Source organism: Gasterosteus aculeatus, chromosome 11 (assembly GCF_964276395.1).
Source record: "Gasterosteus aculeatus chromosome 11, fGasAcu3.hap1.1, whole genome shotgun sequence".
In the NCBI taxonomy this organism is placed as follows: Eukaryota; Metazoa; Chordata; class Actinopteri; order Perciformes; family Gasterosteidae; genus Gasterosteus; species Gasterosteus aculeatus.
The window spans coordinates 1,066,900-1,083,717 of record NC_135699.1 but is presented as its reverse complement, the minus strand read 5'-3'; the positions used below and the strand labels follow the sequence as shown (position 1 = coordinate 1,083,717).

The 16,818-nt window shown below is 38.5% G+C and overlaps 1 protein-coding gene and 1 long non-coding RNA gene across 2 annotated transcripts; one reads left to right on the top strand and one right to left on the bottom strand.

Moving 5' to 3' along the window:
• Positions 1 to 257: 257 nt before the first annotated feature.
• LOC144384588 (uncharacterized) lies at positions 258 to 1,869 on the bottom strand. The gene is made up of 4 exons (XM_078084355.1): positions 1,230 to 1,869; positions 1,069 to 1,137; positions 789 to 938; positions 258 to 551 (listed from the first exon to the last, which is right to left on the bottom strand). Exons 1-4 carry the CDS (start codon positions 1,686 to 1,688, stop codon positions 339 to 341), a joined length of 891 nt encoding a protein of 296 aa, XP_077940481.1. The 5' UTR covers positions 1,689 to 1,869; the 3' UTR covers positions 258 to 338.
• A 2,249-nt stretch (positions 1,870 to 4,118) lies between these two features.
• On the top strand, positions 4,119 to 8,119 carry LOC144384587 (uncharacterized). Its single transcript, XR_013451388.1, has 4 exons — positions 4,119 to 4,202; positions 5,969 to 6,001; positions 6,619 to 6,745; positions 7,190 to 8,119. It is a non-coding gene; the product is annotated as an uncharacterized LOC144384587 (long non-coding RNA).
• The last annotated feature ends 8,699 nt before the right edge of the window (positions 8,120 to 16,818 follow it).

Here is a 16,818-nt window from a genome sequence, read left to right as displayed (position 1 = left end):
CGGTAGATGTGGCTATAATTACATGTATTATTATATTAATGTGGTGCTTCAATCTATTTTCAGGGAGCGCAGAGGCCTTCATACTGTGTTAGAGGAGAGCAGGGCCTGTGAAAGGAGCCTTCCGTTTGTTTCTCCAACATTATTTGCAGAACCGGCTTGACTCAGACGCATTTCTATTATAAACATCTAATATAAATCACAGCATTTCAAATCAAAAAGTAAGTTTAGGTGAAACAATGCACAGCAAAGGTTGAGTTGTACTTTAAGTAATTTATTAACGTAACAGAACAATATATACAGGAAAAATACAAAAATAACAAGCTAAGAATACAGCAACTTTATTTAATAGTGTCAATAGACGTGACTCTATTTCCTGTCAGCTGCACTGCTGCCCTTAGTGGCAATTCAGTAAACTGGTCCTCCACCTTTTTCCAAAGACCCTCCTCGATGAGGACCGTCCGGCCGTCCTCCAGCAGCATGCTGAGGGTGCCTGGCTCGCCCTCAAGGTCCACGACCCCGATCACACCGACCACGCTGTCTGAGTTGAGCTCCTGGCAAGAGAGACATACACTTCTGTTAGATATTTTCCTTCCGTCACCAATCACCAAAACATTAATCATACTCCTATACCCTTTTTTATTGGTCCAATTAAACTATACATATGTGTACGCTCTATTTAAATTTGTTTTTTTTATTGTCACTTTAAATCTTTTTTTTTTAATGAATGCCTGTTCCAAGAAATAATAATAATAATTTTAAATACCACAGCAACTACCAAGTAGGCCTACCTCGACCAGTGTGAACGGCGTGGATTGGAGTTGTTCTCCGTAGTCGGAGTTGGTGGCTTTGAGATGCGAAATCTCTACATGCGTCCCGATCTGGAGCGTCTTTTCCACCGCTGCCTCCCTCCACAGACACACCGGCATTTGCGTTTCCCCCTGTGAAGTAAAATAATATGTATACATATTACATATTAATACATTATTACATTACATTATTATATACATATTAAATGTACTTCTAATGGTCTGTCTGTGTCGCTCTCTCAATATAAAGTAGATCGCTTACCTGCTGCAGCTTGATGTGGCGCATGGGGAAGCTCTCCCTTCCCTTGGTGATCTTTTTCACCGTGGACATCTGAACAAGATGATTTATGGGTTCATTAAAATCGCATGTTAATATGCGCCATTTCCCGTAGTTAATCTAGCATAATCGAAAAATGTACTTACTTCGACCACTTCCCCCTGCACAGTCAGGAGGTCCTTGGCGTCCCTGCAGGTGCTGAGGGGGGTCAGCGGAGACGGGGGACGGATTAAAGCCTCCGCCTGCGCTCTGAGCTCTTGGGAGACGGTGAGAGGAGCGCTCCTAAAAAACACCGTCTCCTTAGTAATATTAATCATGTACGGGGGAGACCCCCCTCTCAGGGAATGCCCCCGCAGCATGTAATGCCCGCCCGCTTTAAATTTGTGGGCAAACTCTTCGTAGGCCGTAAATTTGGCCACCGTCTTCCCGTCCGACACCGATGCCAAGACGTTGTTTTTAATGGTCACCGGCCTCGCGCCAGTGGAGTCGAACTCCCAAGCGACCACCTTGCGCTGCTCCACGACCGCCACCACGCACAGGTGGATAACTGGGGGTCTGTGGTAAGGAGTCGGGGGCTTGGTCCACAAAAGACTGTGCAGGGCCATTATTCTGAAATAATACAAGAAACACGAGTTAAATTGTGTTCAGTTAATTGAACAATACGTTAAACAATAGGGCAGTTTTTAAAAATAAATTATGTTACGTGTCTTTTATATTTCACTTCTCATTTCATTTCTTTAACATATTATAAAACGATAGATATACATATAAACGTGCACTTAATTCATGTCAGTATTGTTAATATTATTCATATTACATATCGCATATAGGAGGAACAGCACTTACCTCTCTCAACTTTTCCGTGTCAAAGATCGTCCGTCTGCTCGCTAAGGCTTTTTATATTGTCGCTTTGGATGTAGCAACAGGTGAGTTTCGGCTCTTCATAGAAGAGAAATGTTCAATACTGACAATGATTGGAAAACTAACAAAAACACAAAGACACACGCGCGCACATGAAAGGTCCAATGCGGTGAGATGAAAAGCACTCAGTTGGTGCGCATTTTATCTCCATAGCGCGATGGTGTTTATTCAGCCCGATGAAGTCCCCAAAGTTAAACTATAATTTATTGAGTCATATCATCTTGCCAGGGGATAACATGTAATGTAAGTCAATGTATTCAATAATTGGATACACGCATTACATTCTGATAACTAATAAACTGTCAGGCAGCTCCAGCTTGTTCAGAAAGCTGCTGCTAGTTCTAACAAAGACCAAAAAATGTGAGCACATTACACCAATTCTTAAATCCTTACATTGGCTCCCAGTATGTCAGAGAATTAATTTCAAAATCCTACTGCTCACATATAAATCACTATATGGTTTAGGGCCAAAGTATATCACTGATATGCTTCCACTACATAAGCCTTCAATATCACTAAGATCTTCTGACACCAATCTGTTAGTGATTCCCAGAGTAAATACAAATCATGGGAAAGCATCATTTAGTTACTACGCAACAAACAGCTGGAATAAACTTCCTGAAGATTTAAGACTTGCCCCAACTCTGACCACGTTTAAAACAAGACTGAAAACTTTTATGTTCAGCTTCGCCTTCTGCTAAATTTGACCTACATTGCACTTTTAACCTCTGCCTTTAATTAAACAATTTAAATAAGATTTTGATTTATAATTTTATTTGCTGTTTTTAATCGTCTTTTAATTCCTCCATTTTATTTCACTTTATTGTATGAAATGTTGATGATGAATGAAGCACTTTGAGTCTGCCTTGTGAATGAAAAGTGCTATACAAATAAAATTGCCTTGCCTCGCCTTGCCTAAAAGAACATTAGTAGTGGAAATAATGAAACGTATTGAACAAATGTTAGAATCCGGAACATATTTTTATAAAATTAAAATCTGCTCTTAACTCACATTAACTCTGTTTTGTACTTTTGTACAGGTGATACACATTTTTATTCACTGAGGCTGTTTCGGGTCAAATTGATCTGAATTTATCAATTTATTTGAGATCTCCCAGTGTCGATGAAAACAAGAAAATGATGGTTTTAGGGAATCTTCAAACTGTTGAACTGTACAGGCGATGCTTGTGTGTAATTTTCCTGAGACAAAGGTGACAGAGGTCAAGGGGGACCTCGACACCGTGACAAGAACTGTCTTGTGTTCACACAACATTTATCCAGGTTCCCGCAGAGACAACACCTGCTGTCTTTCAAGGGGCACGGGAGGGGGGGGGGGGGGGGGGTCTCCAAAGAGTGAAATAGTAAAACAAGATAGGAGTGATCATATACATTGCAGAAAGGGAACAGAGGTCAAAGGCTGCCTTGACACTGCACCTGCAAGCACAAGCTCCTGCAATGGAATAAAACAATCAATAAACTAACAATTTGATTTCAAAGGTGGGAAGATAGAAAACAAGCCACCGTCCTTGACACTCTGCTGCCAAAGGAGAACCACCCGATGGCCTTTTGTAATATTCAAACCACAGCATCAACCTACAATGCCTTTGTTGTATGCAGCAAGCTGGATCTTACATGGGGGGCAAAAGGAACTGGAGGAGGTTTTTCTTGGAGGAGCTCGGAGAAGCTCTTGTGACTCTTTACATGCAAAAGCGACAACACCTTCCCCACACAGGGATTTTATGTAAAATGTAAAACAGCACATGATCATGTGTTAAAAAATACTCTCCCTGCTCTCTTAAACATGTATTAAGGGATAATTGTACATTAATTTATGAGACAGGCTATGTAGACATTCTAAATAGACGTGTAGTTTAAAATGTGGTACAGACATGAGGTCATTCTTGGACCGGGTAAAAATGGACCTGAAACATACTGTGAAGGTATGCGATATGAACAGCGTGTAAGGGTTAAGGATATGTGTGTTTTTATTAATGATGAAATAAGCTGGCTGACTCTGAAGTAAGCTTTGTCGTCAATGTGACACCGTACGTGCTCTTGATACTGTACTGCTCTATCTCAGAGAAGTTCCGTGCTTGTGCGTTTAACGCCTGAATTTCCGACTGCCCATGAACGCCTCAGTGACCTCTAACCCAACGCTCCACTGCGTAGCTCCGCTCGTTTATCCTGAAGTCTTTCTGGTAAGTAGCATTGAGTCCCTCTGCTAATGGCTAATCATTTAAATGATTAAAATATATTTTTTTGCGTTTCAAAAATACATTAAAATGGGTTTGTAGCTCATACAGAGTTTTAACATATATGAAAGAGCGACATATTTCCGCTGTTCAATGTTGTCCGTCATGGTCCGTCATTAGCATAGCGGCTACCACTGACGAAATGTTAATCGCCAAACTAAGGAGTTAATGTGGCTAAACTACTTGTACCAGTTTGTGAACTACTCCGATAGCCTTTCTAGCTGGCTAACTTGGCTAACGTTAACAAGTTACGTTAGTTATATGAACCATATAGTACGTTAACAAGTTACGTTAGCGTTACAACTTTGTCAAAGTCAGCGTTAGCCGCAATGCTAGTGTTAGCCAATGGTTAGCGTCATGACGTCATGTTCACGCGTAAAACACCGCGAATTTTTTTGAGCGAGGAGATTAATGTAACATACAAAGTCAATTGAAAGACGGAGGCTGAACCTGTCAGTATCCTTATGATTCCTAATATTATTGAAGAAGGTACGAAACTAACGTTAGTTATATGAACCATATAGTACAAACGTGTGACGTTATTTGGAGAATAGATATATATATAAAGGCTATATGTCTTACGGCGGAGTATAGATTGTCCGCACATGGCGGCCATCTTGGTACGGTCAGCTCGCTCACCCATAACGTTGTGTTGTCAGTGGTACATGTACTTAAATTAACTTTTAATTTTCAACCGATTTTTAAACGGTTTGTTATAATCGTCAGAGATGTAGTTCTGATACTGCATACTTATGAATAATGCTCTGTTTAATATCATTTTCGTATGAAAACCCATGGTTATAATTATTCATACGTATGCAGTGTCATAAATACATCTCTTTTTACATGCAGCATTTCTTGATGAATATGTGTTAAGGAAAATATTTACACTACTAATCTTTACACTACTCTTTACTACTTTAGAACATTATTCTAATTTTAGAACATAACATTATTATTATGGTGTATGCAGTGTCATAACTACATCTGTTAAAAATCGATGGAAAATTGAGCAAGTTATTATTTTAAGTACATGTACCACTAACAACACGTTATGGGTGATCCTACCAAGATTCGTTTAGTGCAATTAAATCAGCGCAATCAGCGCGGCCCCTACAGCTGTAAACCAGCCGACACGTGGCTGGTTTACAGCATCAATCTTAGCACAGTCAATACACCTCGAGATTGCCTCTGGAATATTAATATGAACAGCGTTTACTTTCGTGTGGTATGTAGGACTTCCTCAACTTATGTTACATATTAAGCTCTACCATTCATGTTGGAATTATGGATGAGTTACAAACCAATGTCAAAGCATTTTTAAAACAACTAACAAAATAGTAGTCTTTTCATGTTAATACTGGGAATGCTTGTCTCAAATGTCTTTTGTTTACCAGCAGTTTTCGCTGTTGGCAGCATTTAGGTAACTTTAAGGCAAGATTAGTTATAGGATCATTCAGGATGCTGTTTATTTTGTTTTCCCTAGTAGTTACACAACACATATACTAGCCAAAACTTCATCTCGCCCTAATGAATGACTGATGAATTAATTCAATCTTGATTTCTCATACAATGTTGGTAATATATTTGTATTGTATGTTGTGCATTACAGAATAGATCCTTTATTTAGCCATTTACAAAGTTGTAGTCTGGTTTGAAGGCTGCAAGTTAAACATACTCACTGTCAGGTTTATCATTGTTTCCTCTCCTAGACCACAGAACATCAGTACACTGCGCGTTAGTTGGTAAGTATATAAATACTGTAATGTTAAGTTGATAGCAGACAAAATAACTTCAATGTGACTAACTCTCTAGCATCTGGAAATCTTTTTTTCTGTTTTTTTCTCTATTGTTGATGTATTTGTTGTTTTCTGAATTAATTGAATAGTTGTTTAGTCTTTTTAAAATGTGGAAAATATTATCATCATCCGAAAGAATCTGTCAGAAGATGTTGTCTTTCAAAAGTCTTGTTTTGGCCATAAATCCGAGATATTCAGTTTACCGTCATCGAGTAAAGCAACCAGAAAGGATTAACATTTCAGAGACTGGAATACTCAGCAAACAATCACATAATTGTGGCAGTGTACAATGTTGTGTACCATGCAATAGAGACAATTGCATATTTAAAGATCCTGACAGGCAATCACACATATTACAGGAATACAGTTTTGTCTTGTTGACAACACAGTCCATGTTGCTACACAACTCACACTGCAATATACCTTTTTTAACTTTAACTTTAAAGACATTGATAATGCGTATAGAAGTCAATTGTCCAATTGAAAGTACTTATAATACAAATAAGCTCTGGGGGTTATTTTCTGAAGGGAACTAAAATTGTCTCTTTTTTTCTCCCTCACAGCCCTCACCCTCCCACTCCTTCCCGGACTCTTCCTGGTGTGTTGCTCACACAGGCAGTGCAGCCGCTTGACTCAGCTGGGTGTGAGCTGCATCTCTTTTTAGAGATTCCCATCCCAGAATCCCATTCGGTAACACAGGCCTTTTATTGGGAAATATTTGCAGGACATTGAGAGAAACTGGAAAGACTTTCATGGCTCCATAAATTCATAGAGTACCAGCTTTTAATTGTGGATTTTTAATATACTAGGAATGAGAACCTCTAACCCTTTTCTGAAATACAAATTCTGTTTATTAAATGAATCAGTATGGCTATCATAAAAAGAAAACCACGTGGCAGCAGCAGCAGCAACACTTAAACTACTCGTGTGAGAGATCTAGACAATCTAGATCTAGACAACAGCACTCAATTGATACATTTAAGAACAAACATGTTTTTCATATAAATATCTGCACTATTACCTGGTTTATATTTTGGTTATGTGAGCAAAACCTTCACTGATCTGTCACCTTGAGAAGTTACTTAAATTGTTGTTCAACCTGCTGTCTAATGGGTGTTTCATTGTGTCTTGCAGGTGTCCTGCTGTCCAGGGTCTCTCCTCTCCCCTATCATATTGGCTCTCTGTCTTTCCTATACCTTCTATCCACTCTGTCTAAACATTGGTGCCTCAAGCTTTCCTGTCAAATCTACCGCTCTATCTTTGCATTTGGAAATTCATTCTTTGTGTCCCCCTCTATCCCACTCTGATCTGTGATGAAACTTTGAAACATTACTGAAAAACCTTGAACCTGATTCTGAACCAAAACCTGGAACCCTGACTAATAACCAAATTGATTTGGTTTTGCTATGGTTACAAGTACCTGTCTGTTGATGAATACTCTGAGAGTCTCTCATCTCTCACGCTCTCTGTCTCTCCTCTGATCACTCACCTTGACTCGGGTTATTGGTACCTGATCTATCTTTTTTGGACAATCTGAGAGACTCTCTTCTCTCACGCTCACCTCTTTCAATCTTCTATCTACAACACATACACCTATCTGTAGACTACTATTACTGCTTTAACAAATTGGAGAAAACATTTGATATATTTTTCTTTTGAGATTATAAACTGTAAAGAAACCGTACAACTTCCACAATCTTTGGTTGTAATTGACAAAGGTTACACATTTTATACTTAAGAATTTAATCTGGTGATTTTCAAAATATATAATTTCTTATAAAAGTGCATTTTCTTTCTTAATACACAAAAATACATTGAAGTGAAAATCCATATTAGAGAAGGGTTTTTAGTTGCTGTGGACACCTGTTGGTTTGTTTTGGTAGCTGACATTTTTACACTGTTAACTTGATTAGTCTACATACAAAAAAAGAATTTCACTACCGGTATTATTAATAATTATTTAGTGTGTTAAGTATTTTTTTGATGTAAACTTACATTGTTTCAATCATTCAGTCTATGCATTTTGATGTCTAACATACTGAAATAAAATACAAGCATCTACAAGGAGGAAAAGGATTTATTTGGAATTGCTGCTTCCTGTCTGCAGACCCAACATTCTTCAGAAGGATTCATCTGTCATCTCGCTGCCACAACAACTGTTCCCGATTTGAATAAAAACCATAGCATAGTAATAATATTAGATATTCCTTGCTGGTAAGTGCAAACAGTTAAGGCTCAGAAGAGATCTGGCATTGGACTGCTGGTTGTGGATTGGTGCAAAATATTTAAATTGTATTTTCTGTGTAATTAAATTTACATATTCCACAAAACTTTGAAGTTAACAGAATATTTTCGTCCTAGTGCGTCTAGAATTGTACTACATACCATTTCTGCACTGTAGATTCGGTTCCCTCAGTAAGTAGCTATAAGCTGAGTCATTTTTAACTTAAAGAGATTTAGGTGGCTCACAATCATTTAAAATAGCCTCATTTTGATTTGGTTGTTCAGTGTTAAACTTTAGATTTTATATTGAATAAATATTTCCAAAGATTTGTCAAGGTTTCTTCTAGAAGTATATTTAACAAATATATACTGTTAGTAAGTTTGCAGATCCAGTATATACCTGCTCACAGTATTTATAAACTATATTGTTTGATTTAGGGTTTTAGATATAGCCTTAATATAATAAGACTAAGGAATATACTCAAAGTTGCTGTCACTGGATTTGACAATCAAATATATATTTTTTGAGTCAAATTTGAGCATTGATATTAATCTCTTTATAGTGTTACGTTTGACATCACATTTATTTCCTGGCTGGGATTTTCTACAAAGGCATTTGCTTGGATACTGAAATTGCTTTTGGTATATCATAACAAATTGTATAGTTTTGAAGCATTTAACCAAACTGCTAAGACGTACGTTTAATTTATCCTTACATCCGGCTTTGTTAATAATACTATTTTACCATTAATATTGTGTTTAGTACCTTGGTTGTGTACAATACAAGTAAAACAATAACATTTGTGGTTTTGAAACACAACAATGCCAAGAAAGAGTAAGAGGTCACAAGCTCAGAGGCTGCGCTTTCAGCGGACCAAAGAGAATCCCTATGCAACAACGACTGAAGGAGCAGAATGTGTTGGTCCTGAGAGCAGTGGAGAGGTAAAGATGTCTGCAGAGTCTCATGCTGGAAGTGTGAAACAGGGAGTTCCAAGTGAGTCACAGGTATCATATGCAGACGCAGTAAAGAGTGGACGTCACAGTGAGGATCCATGTACAGCAGGACCTTCTAATGTCAGGCAGGTTAACCTTAGAGGTCAAGGTGATGAGCCATGTGTACCACAGGTATCAGATACTGTAAAGAGAGGACAACCCAGTAAAGAACCATGTGCAGCAGGACCTTCTAATGCAGACCGTGTAGACCCTGGAGATCAGCCTTCTGAACAACATGTCCGTGCATCCCACAGCCAGGCTTCTATCAGATACGGCAGATCCAGGAATCGGCAGTGCACCTGTAACTCACTGACCTTTCTTGCATTCCTCCATGAGAATGAAAGCATCACCAGAGCAGACCTGGACCATGTTTTGGATAAAGGTAACACGATGTATAGAGAGACCAGGAAACAAGTCACTGATCACATCTATCTGACCACCGACGAGCTCACTGATGAAGTTCCTGCACGCAGCGCTACACACCATGCAGACATGACTCAGCTTTCAAGGTACGGCACATTAGGAGAACCTTTACCTGGAGCTGTGGACAGCTTTCTGGACCTGGAGTCAGGACTCAGCTGCTTGTTGTCAGATGTGAAGTACGCTCTGCTGTTGATGAGACTCTTGTGTATCGCAGTGTTCAGAACCAAGTCGGGTTGATTGTATTTATTTTATTTATTTTTTTTATTTGTCATCCGTCCCTTTTCAGTCAGATTTATGAGAAAATTAAGGATGAAAATGTTTGTTTGATTGCCTCATGCATATGAACAAATTAACCTTGAAGAAATGACATATTTGTATCACAATGAGTCATTAGTATGGGGTTTCAGCTGGTAGGTATATTCAAGGTTTTTCACATGTGTACACCGATCCTTAGGATAACCTAAACTCTAAAAGATTTAATAGGAAAACAAATCCTACAAAGCTTGGGTCCTAACCTTGAGTCAACAAGTGACTCTAACCCATGTTCCATCAAAATAAGGAGAACCCAGTGTGTCTGTGAGCCTCAGTAAACTGAGCTTAACGCTGGGATAGTCTAAACGACAATGTTGTCAAGACTTATCTGTCCAGGGCTCCTGGACCTTGAAGTCTTGAACTGAGTATTAACCTAAGTCTGGAAACGATGTGAAAAACCTTTGATTGTAGGAAATGAACCATATTGTTAACTATTGAAACTATAGTACATTTATTCATGAATAACACAGGGACCAATGTTCACAAAACTGTGTTGATACATTTCTCACTCTAAGATTTTATCTTTCACGAAATACTCAAAATAATTATGACCAATACAACAGTACTTGTGCACTGTACTCATCTATCTTATTTCATTATATTTTGATAGAAGATAATGAGTCAAAAAAGGATGTAAAGACGGGATCTTCTTTTGTGTTGTATTTCAACTCTTAGCTTTGTTAAATGCTGCACTTCATCTTCCACACTGCCAATTTTGAAATTAAAATATTATGTTATCCTGCTGTGCTGGTCTTCACTTTTTGGCATTAACACTTATTCAGCAAAGCCATTAGAAATTTCAATATTTTCAGAAATTGAACTTAATTTCATCTTTGAGCTTGCCGGTACATTGTCATTTCTATATCATGAGCATTTTTTAAATTCATTTCAGTTTTTCGGCTTGTTGGTACGATTTCGGATTTCTGTATTTTCAGCCGTTTTGTAAATTCATTTTAGCTATTTTTTGCAAGATTTCACATTTATTTCAGCTGTTTTCATTTCTGATTTTTCAGCAAATCTATTGAAATTCCTTTCAGCTTCTCCCCTTTCTGTATTTTCAGCAATTTCAAATGAATTTCAGCTTTTCAAATATCTGTCATTTCAGCAAATGTATTCAAATTCCCTTCAACTTTCTGTATTTTCAGCTATTTTTAAATATTCAGTGCAGCTTTCAGCTTTTTGCATTCCAACGCATTTTCAGCAGGAAATGCTTTTTCTAGTTAGTTGGAATGCTTTAAGCATTCCAAGTATTGTTCTTCTAATCTTTATTGTTGGAATGCATTAACGATGCATTCCAAGTATTGTTCTTCGAATCTTTATTGTTGGAATGCATTAACGATGCATTCCAAGTATTGTTCTTCGAATCTTTATTGTTGGAATGCATTAACGATGCATTCCAAGTATTGTTCTTCGAATCTTTATTCTTCAGCTTCTTCTATTTCTTCCGCGGCACCTTTCAACTCCTTCACACTTTCAGCTATTTAAACCGTTCAAATATTAAAATGTTCAGCTCCTTTCTGGCTTGAGGGCTATGACTTTTCAGCTTTCTACCTCTTATGCTTGAATTTATATAAATCAATAATCATTAATATTTTAACATGGTTTTCAAATGGAGTTTGCTTTTCAAATCCTCTTCAACTTCTTCAACTTTCAGATTTTTCAGCTTCGCCAATCTTTCAGCTACAGACACCATTTCAACTCTCAAATGTTCACACAAGTCTCAACTATTTTATGAAAAAAACTGCTTCTTGATATCTATTGTACTTTTTTCATAATCACTGATTATGTTTCACTAGTTTTTCGCTCCGTTTCTGACTTTTACATGAGTGTGTATTGCGTCTGCTAGAGTGGAGAGCTCGAGGCTAGAGTGTGGGGCAGCGCAGAAATCTGGTTAAAAAAGTATGGAACTTCTGTCCTTGCAGCCAAAGTATACACTCTAGAGGCTTCATTTCTTCAGATTAATGAGGGTATGGTTGTGCTGATTGGATTAATGTGTTCATGGAATCCCAGAGTTTTTTAGTTTTGGCGCAAGGAGTGTTTGAGTGACACAACCTCTGCCAAAAGCCCCATAGGCTCCAATACAAATCTGCCGACATATTTCTCACAAAAATCCACAAGGTACACGTTTTGTAAACGGCCATAGGAGCCGTATTTATTACCGGACAGACAAAAAAAGCACATCCACGCGTTCGGTAGAGTCTTGGGTCTCTTACAAACGCCGTATTTTTTAGATAGCTGTTATAGTTTTGCGCTGGTTCTCATTTGTTTGAGGTGTGGATTCTGTGTAACTCGCTGTCCTGTGTCTGCACTTTTGCAGCCGCACAGGTGCGGCGTTGTCGTGGTTACGAGCACTCACATGCTGCAGGATCTGTCTGTGGCTCACAGCTGCTCCTATGACCTGATTAGTGGAGTCACATGACGCAGCTATGCTTTCTGTCAACAGACCAATATGATAAAGACACTAGCCCCCCCTCCCCCCTCCACCCTGACCTCTACTTACTGTTAATCACTCTCAGTCAGTATGTCTGTCTATTTCTCCTCCTCTCTCTCTCCCTCTATCTCTTCCTCACCACCCCTCCCTTCCTCACCCTCTCACCCTCCCTCCCTCTATCTACACCCCCCCACCCCACCCAATCCAATAATTTCAAAATAAAAGCCCCATGGAGGGAATTTTTACTGTAATGTTTGTGATGAGGCCTATTAATTAAAAACTTCTTAGTTTGAATAACAAACATTCTGTCTCCCAACCCCCCCTCACCCAATTCCATCATTACAAACTAAAAGCCTCAATGATTATCTGTACCTTAACCATGAAGTGGTTTCGTTGAAATACGCATTGCTCTTTCAAATACTACTATAACCACTACGAATATTACTAGTACTTCTAGTAGAACTACAACTGATACTTCTACTACCATACTACTAGTATTTCTACTGCTATTAATACAACTACTACTAATGTTATTAAAAATACTACTATGGCTAATAGTATCAGTATTCCAGCTGTTTCTACTGCTATTGATACTAAACCGACTTCTACTGCTAGTACTAATACCCAAATTACAACTAACATTACTACAAACAATTTTAAACCTCTTTTTATTCATCTCAGCTTTTGTTATTTCTGTACTTTTTAAAATTCATTTAAGCTCCTGCAACTTCTGTTTTGCAATATTTCACATTTATTTCAGCTGTTTTCATTTCTACTTTTTCAGCAAATCTATTGAAATTCCTTTCAGCTTCTCCCATTTCTGTATTTTCAACTATTTCAAATTAATTTCAGCTTTTCTAATATCTTTTATTTCAGCAAATGTATTCAAATTCCCTTCAACTTTCTGTATTTTCAAATATTCAGCAAATGTACTCAAATTCCCTTCAACTTTCTGTATTTTCAGCTATTTTTAAATATTCAGCAAATGTATTCAAATTCCCTTCAACTTTCTGTATTTTCAGCTATTTTTAAATATTCAGTGCAGCTTTCAGCTTTTTGCATTCCAACGCATTTTCAGCAGGAAATGCCTTTTCTAGTTTCTTCATCTTCAACTTCTATTTCTTCCGCGCCACCTTTCAACTCCTTCACACTTTCAGCTATTAAAATCCTTCAAATATTAAAATGTTCAGCTTCTTTCTGGCTTGAGGGCTATGACTTTTCAGCTTTCTACCTCTTAAGCTTGAATTTATATAAATCAATAATCGTTAATATTTTAACATGGTTTTCAAATGGAGTTTGCTTTTCAAATCCTCTTCAACTTCTTCAACTTTCAGATTTTTCAGCTTCGCAAATCTTTCAGCTACAGACACCATTTCAACTCTCAAATGTTCACACAAGTCTCAACTATTTTATGAAAAAAACTGCTTCTTGATATCTATTGTACTTTTTTCATAATCACTGATTAAGTTTCACTAGTTTTTCGCTCCGTTTCTGACTTTTACATGAGTGTGTATTGCGTCTGCTAGAGGCGGGGCCTCGCAGGCTAGAGTGTGGGGCATCGCAGAAATCTGGTTTAAAAAGTATGGAACTTCTGTCCTTGCAGCCAAAGTATACACTCTAGAGGCTTCATTTCTTCAGATTAATGAGGGTATGGTTGTGCTGATTGGATTAATGTGTTCATGGAATCCCAGAGTTCTTTAGTTTTGGCGCAAGGTGTGTTTGAGTGACACAACCTCTGCCAAAAGCCCCATAGGCTCCAATACAAATCTGCCGACATATTTCTCACAAAAATCCACAAGGTACACGTTCTGTCAACGGCCATAGGAGCCGTATTTATTACCGGACAGACATAAAACGCACATCCACGCGTTCGGTAGAGTCTTGGGTCTCATACAAACGCCGTATTTTTTAGATAGCTGTTATAGTTTTGCGCTGGTTCTCATTTGTTTGAGGTGTGGATTCTGTGTAACTCGCTGTCCTGTGTCTGCCCCTTTGCAGCCGCACAGGTGCGGCGTTGTCGTGGTTACGAGCACTCACATGCTGCAGGATCTGTCTGTGGCTCACAGCTGCTCCTTGTGACCTGATTAGTGGAGTCACATGACGCAGCTATGCTTTCTGTCAACAGACCAATATGATAAAGACACTCGCCCCCCCTCCCCCCTCCACCCTGACCTCTACTTACTGTTAATCACTCTCAGTCAGTCAGTCAGTCTAATTCTCCTCCCCTCTCCCTCTCTTCCTCACCACCATTCCCTTCCTCACCCTCTCACCCTCCCTCCCTCTATCTACACCCCCCCACCCCACCCAATGCAATAGGTGCGCCGTTGCCGTGGTTACTCGTAAACACGCTGCAGTATCTCTGTGTGTGACTCACAGCTGCTTCTATGACGTGATTAGTGGAGTCACATGACGCAGCTATGCTTTCTGTCAACAGACCAATATGATAAAGACACTCGCCCCCCCTCCCCCCTCCCCCCTCCACCCTGACCTCTTCTCACTGTTAATCACTCAGTCAGTCAGTATGTCTATTTCTCCTCCTCTCCCTCTATCTCTTCCTCACCACCCCTCCCTTCCTCACCCTCTCACCCTCCCTCCCTCTATCTACACCCCCCCAACCCACCCAATCCAATAATTTCAAAATAAAAGCCACATGGAGGGAATTTTTACTGTAATGTTTGTGATGAGGCCTATTAATTAAAAACTTCTTAGTTTGAATAACAAACATTCTGTCTCCCACTACGAATATTACTCGTACTTCTAGTACTACAACTGATACTTCTACTACCATACTACTAGTATTTCTACTGCTATTAATACTACAACTACTACTAATGTTATTACAAATACGACTATGGCTAATAGTATTACAGCTGTTTCTACTGCTATTGATACTAAACCTACTATTACTGCTAGTACTACTAATACCACAATTATAACTAATACTACTACTAATATTACTACAAACAATTTTAAACAAATTTAAGCTCCTGCAACTTCTGTTTTTAGAAAATCTATTGAAATTCAGCTTCCCCACTTCCTGTATTTTCAGCAGTTCTTTAAAATAATTTCAGCTATTCTTATGCCTCTATCAACAGCAATTTTTCACTATTCATTTCTGTATTTTTTTGCAATATTTCAAATTTATTTCAGCTGTTTTCATTTCTGCTTTTTCAGCAAATCTATTGAAATTCCTTTCAGCTTCTCCCATTTCTGTATTTTCAGCAATTTCAAATTCATTTCAGCTTTTCTAATATCTATAATTTCAGCAAATGTATTCAAATTCCCTTCAACTTTCTGTATTTTCAGCTATTTTAAAAAGTTCATTTCAGCTTTCAGCTTTTTGCATTCCAACGCATTTTCAGCAGGAAATGCATTTTCTAGTTTCTTCATCTTCAACTTCTATTTCTTCCGCGCCACCTTTCAACTCCTTCACACTTTCAGCTATTAAAATCCTTCAAATATTAAAATGTTCAGCTTCTTTCTGGCTTGAGGGCTATGACTTTTCAGCTTTCTACCTCTTAAGCTTGAATTTATATAAATCAATAATCGTTAATATTTTAACATGGTTTTCAAATGGAGTTTGCTTTTCAAATCCTCTTCAACTTCTTCAACTTTCAGATTTTTCAGCTTCGCAAATCTTTCAGCTACAGACACCATTTCAACTCTCAAATGTTCACACAAGTCTCAACTATTTTATGAAAAAAACTGCTTCTTGATATCTATTGTACTTTTTTCATAATCACTGATTAAGTTTCACTAGTTTTTCGCTCCGTTTCTGACTTTTACATGAGTGTGTATTGCGTCTGCTAGAGGCGGGGCCTCGCAGGCTAGAGTGTGGGGCATCGCAGAAATCTGGTTTAAAAAGTATGGAACTTCTGTCCTTGCAGCCAAAGTATACACTCTAGAGGCTTCATTTCTTCAGATTAATGAGGGTATGGTTGTGCTGATTGGATTAATGTGTTCATGGAATCCCAGAGTTCTTTAGTTTTGGCGCAAGGTGTGTTTGAGTGACACAACCTCTGCCAAAAGCCCCATAGGCTCCAATACAAATCTGCCGACATATTTCTCACAAAAATCCACAAGGTACACGTTCTGTCAACGGCCATAGGAGCCGTATTTATTACCGGACAGACATAAAACGCACATCCACGCGTTCGGTAGAGTCTTGGGTCTCATACAAACGCCGTATTTTTTAGATAGCTGTTATAGTTTTGCGCTGGTTCTCATTTGTTTGAGGTGTGGATTCTGTGTAACTCGCTGTCCTGTGTCTGCCCCTTTGCAGCCGCACAGGTGCGGCGTCGTCGTGGTTACGAGCACTCACATGCTGCAGGATCTGTCTGTGGCTCACAGCTGCTCCTTGTGACCTGATTAGTGGAGTCAC

What these genes read in the sequence shown, in the direction of transcription:
- LOC144384588 (XM_078084355.1), bottom strand. Translation starts at nt 1,688, where the DNA reads ATGGCCCTGCACAGTCTTTTGTGGACCAAGCCCCCGACTCCTTACCAC. An exon ending in GCCACATCAAGCTGCAGCAG is followed by an intron (nt 939 to 1,068) that starts GTAAGCGATCTA and finishes TTTACTTCACAG; the next exon opens with GGGGAAACGCAAATGCCGGT. An exon ending in CGCCGTTCACACTGGTCGAG is followed by an intron (nt 552 to 788) that starts GTAGGCCTACTT and finishes CTCTCTTGCCAG; the next exon opens with GAGCTCAACTCAGACAGCGT.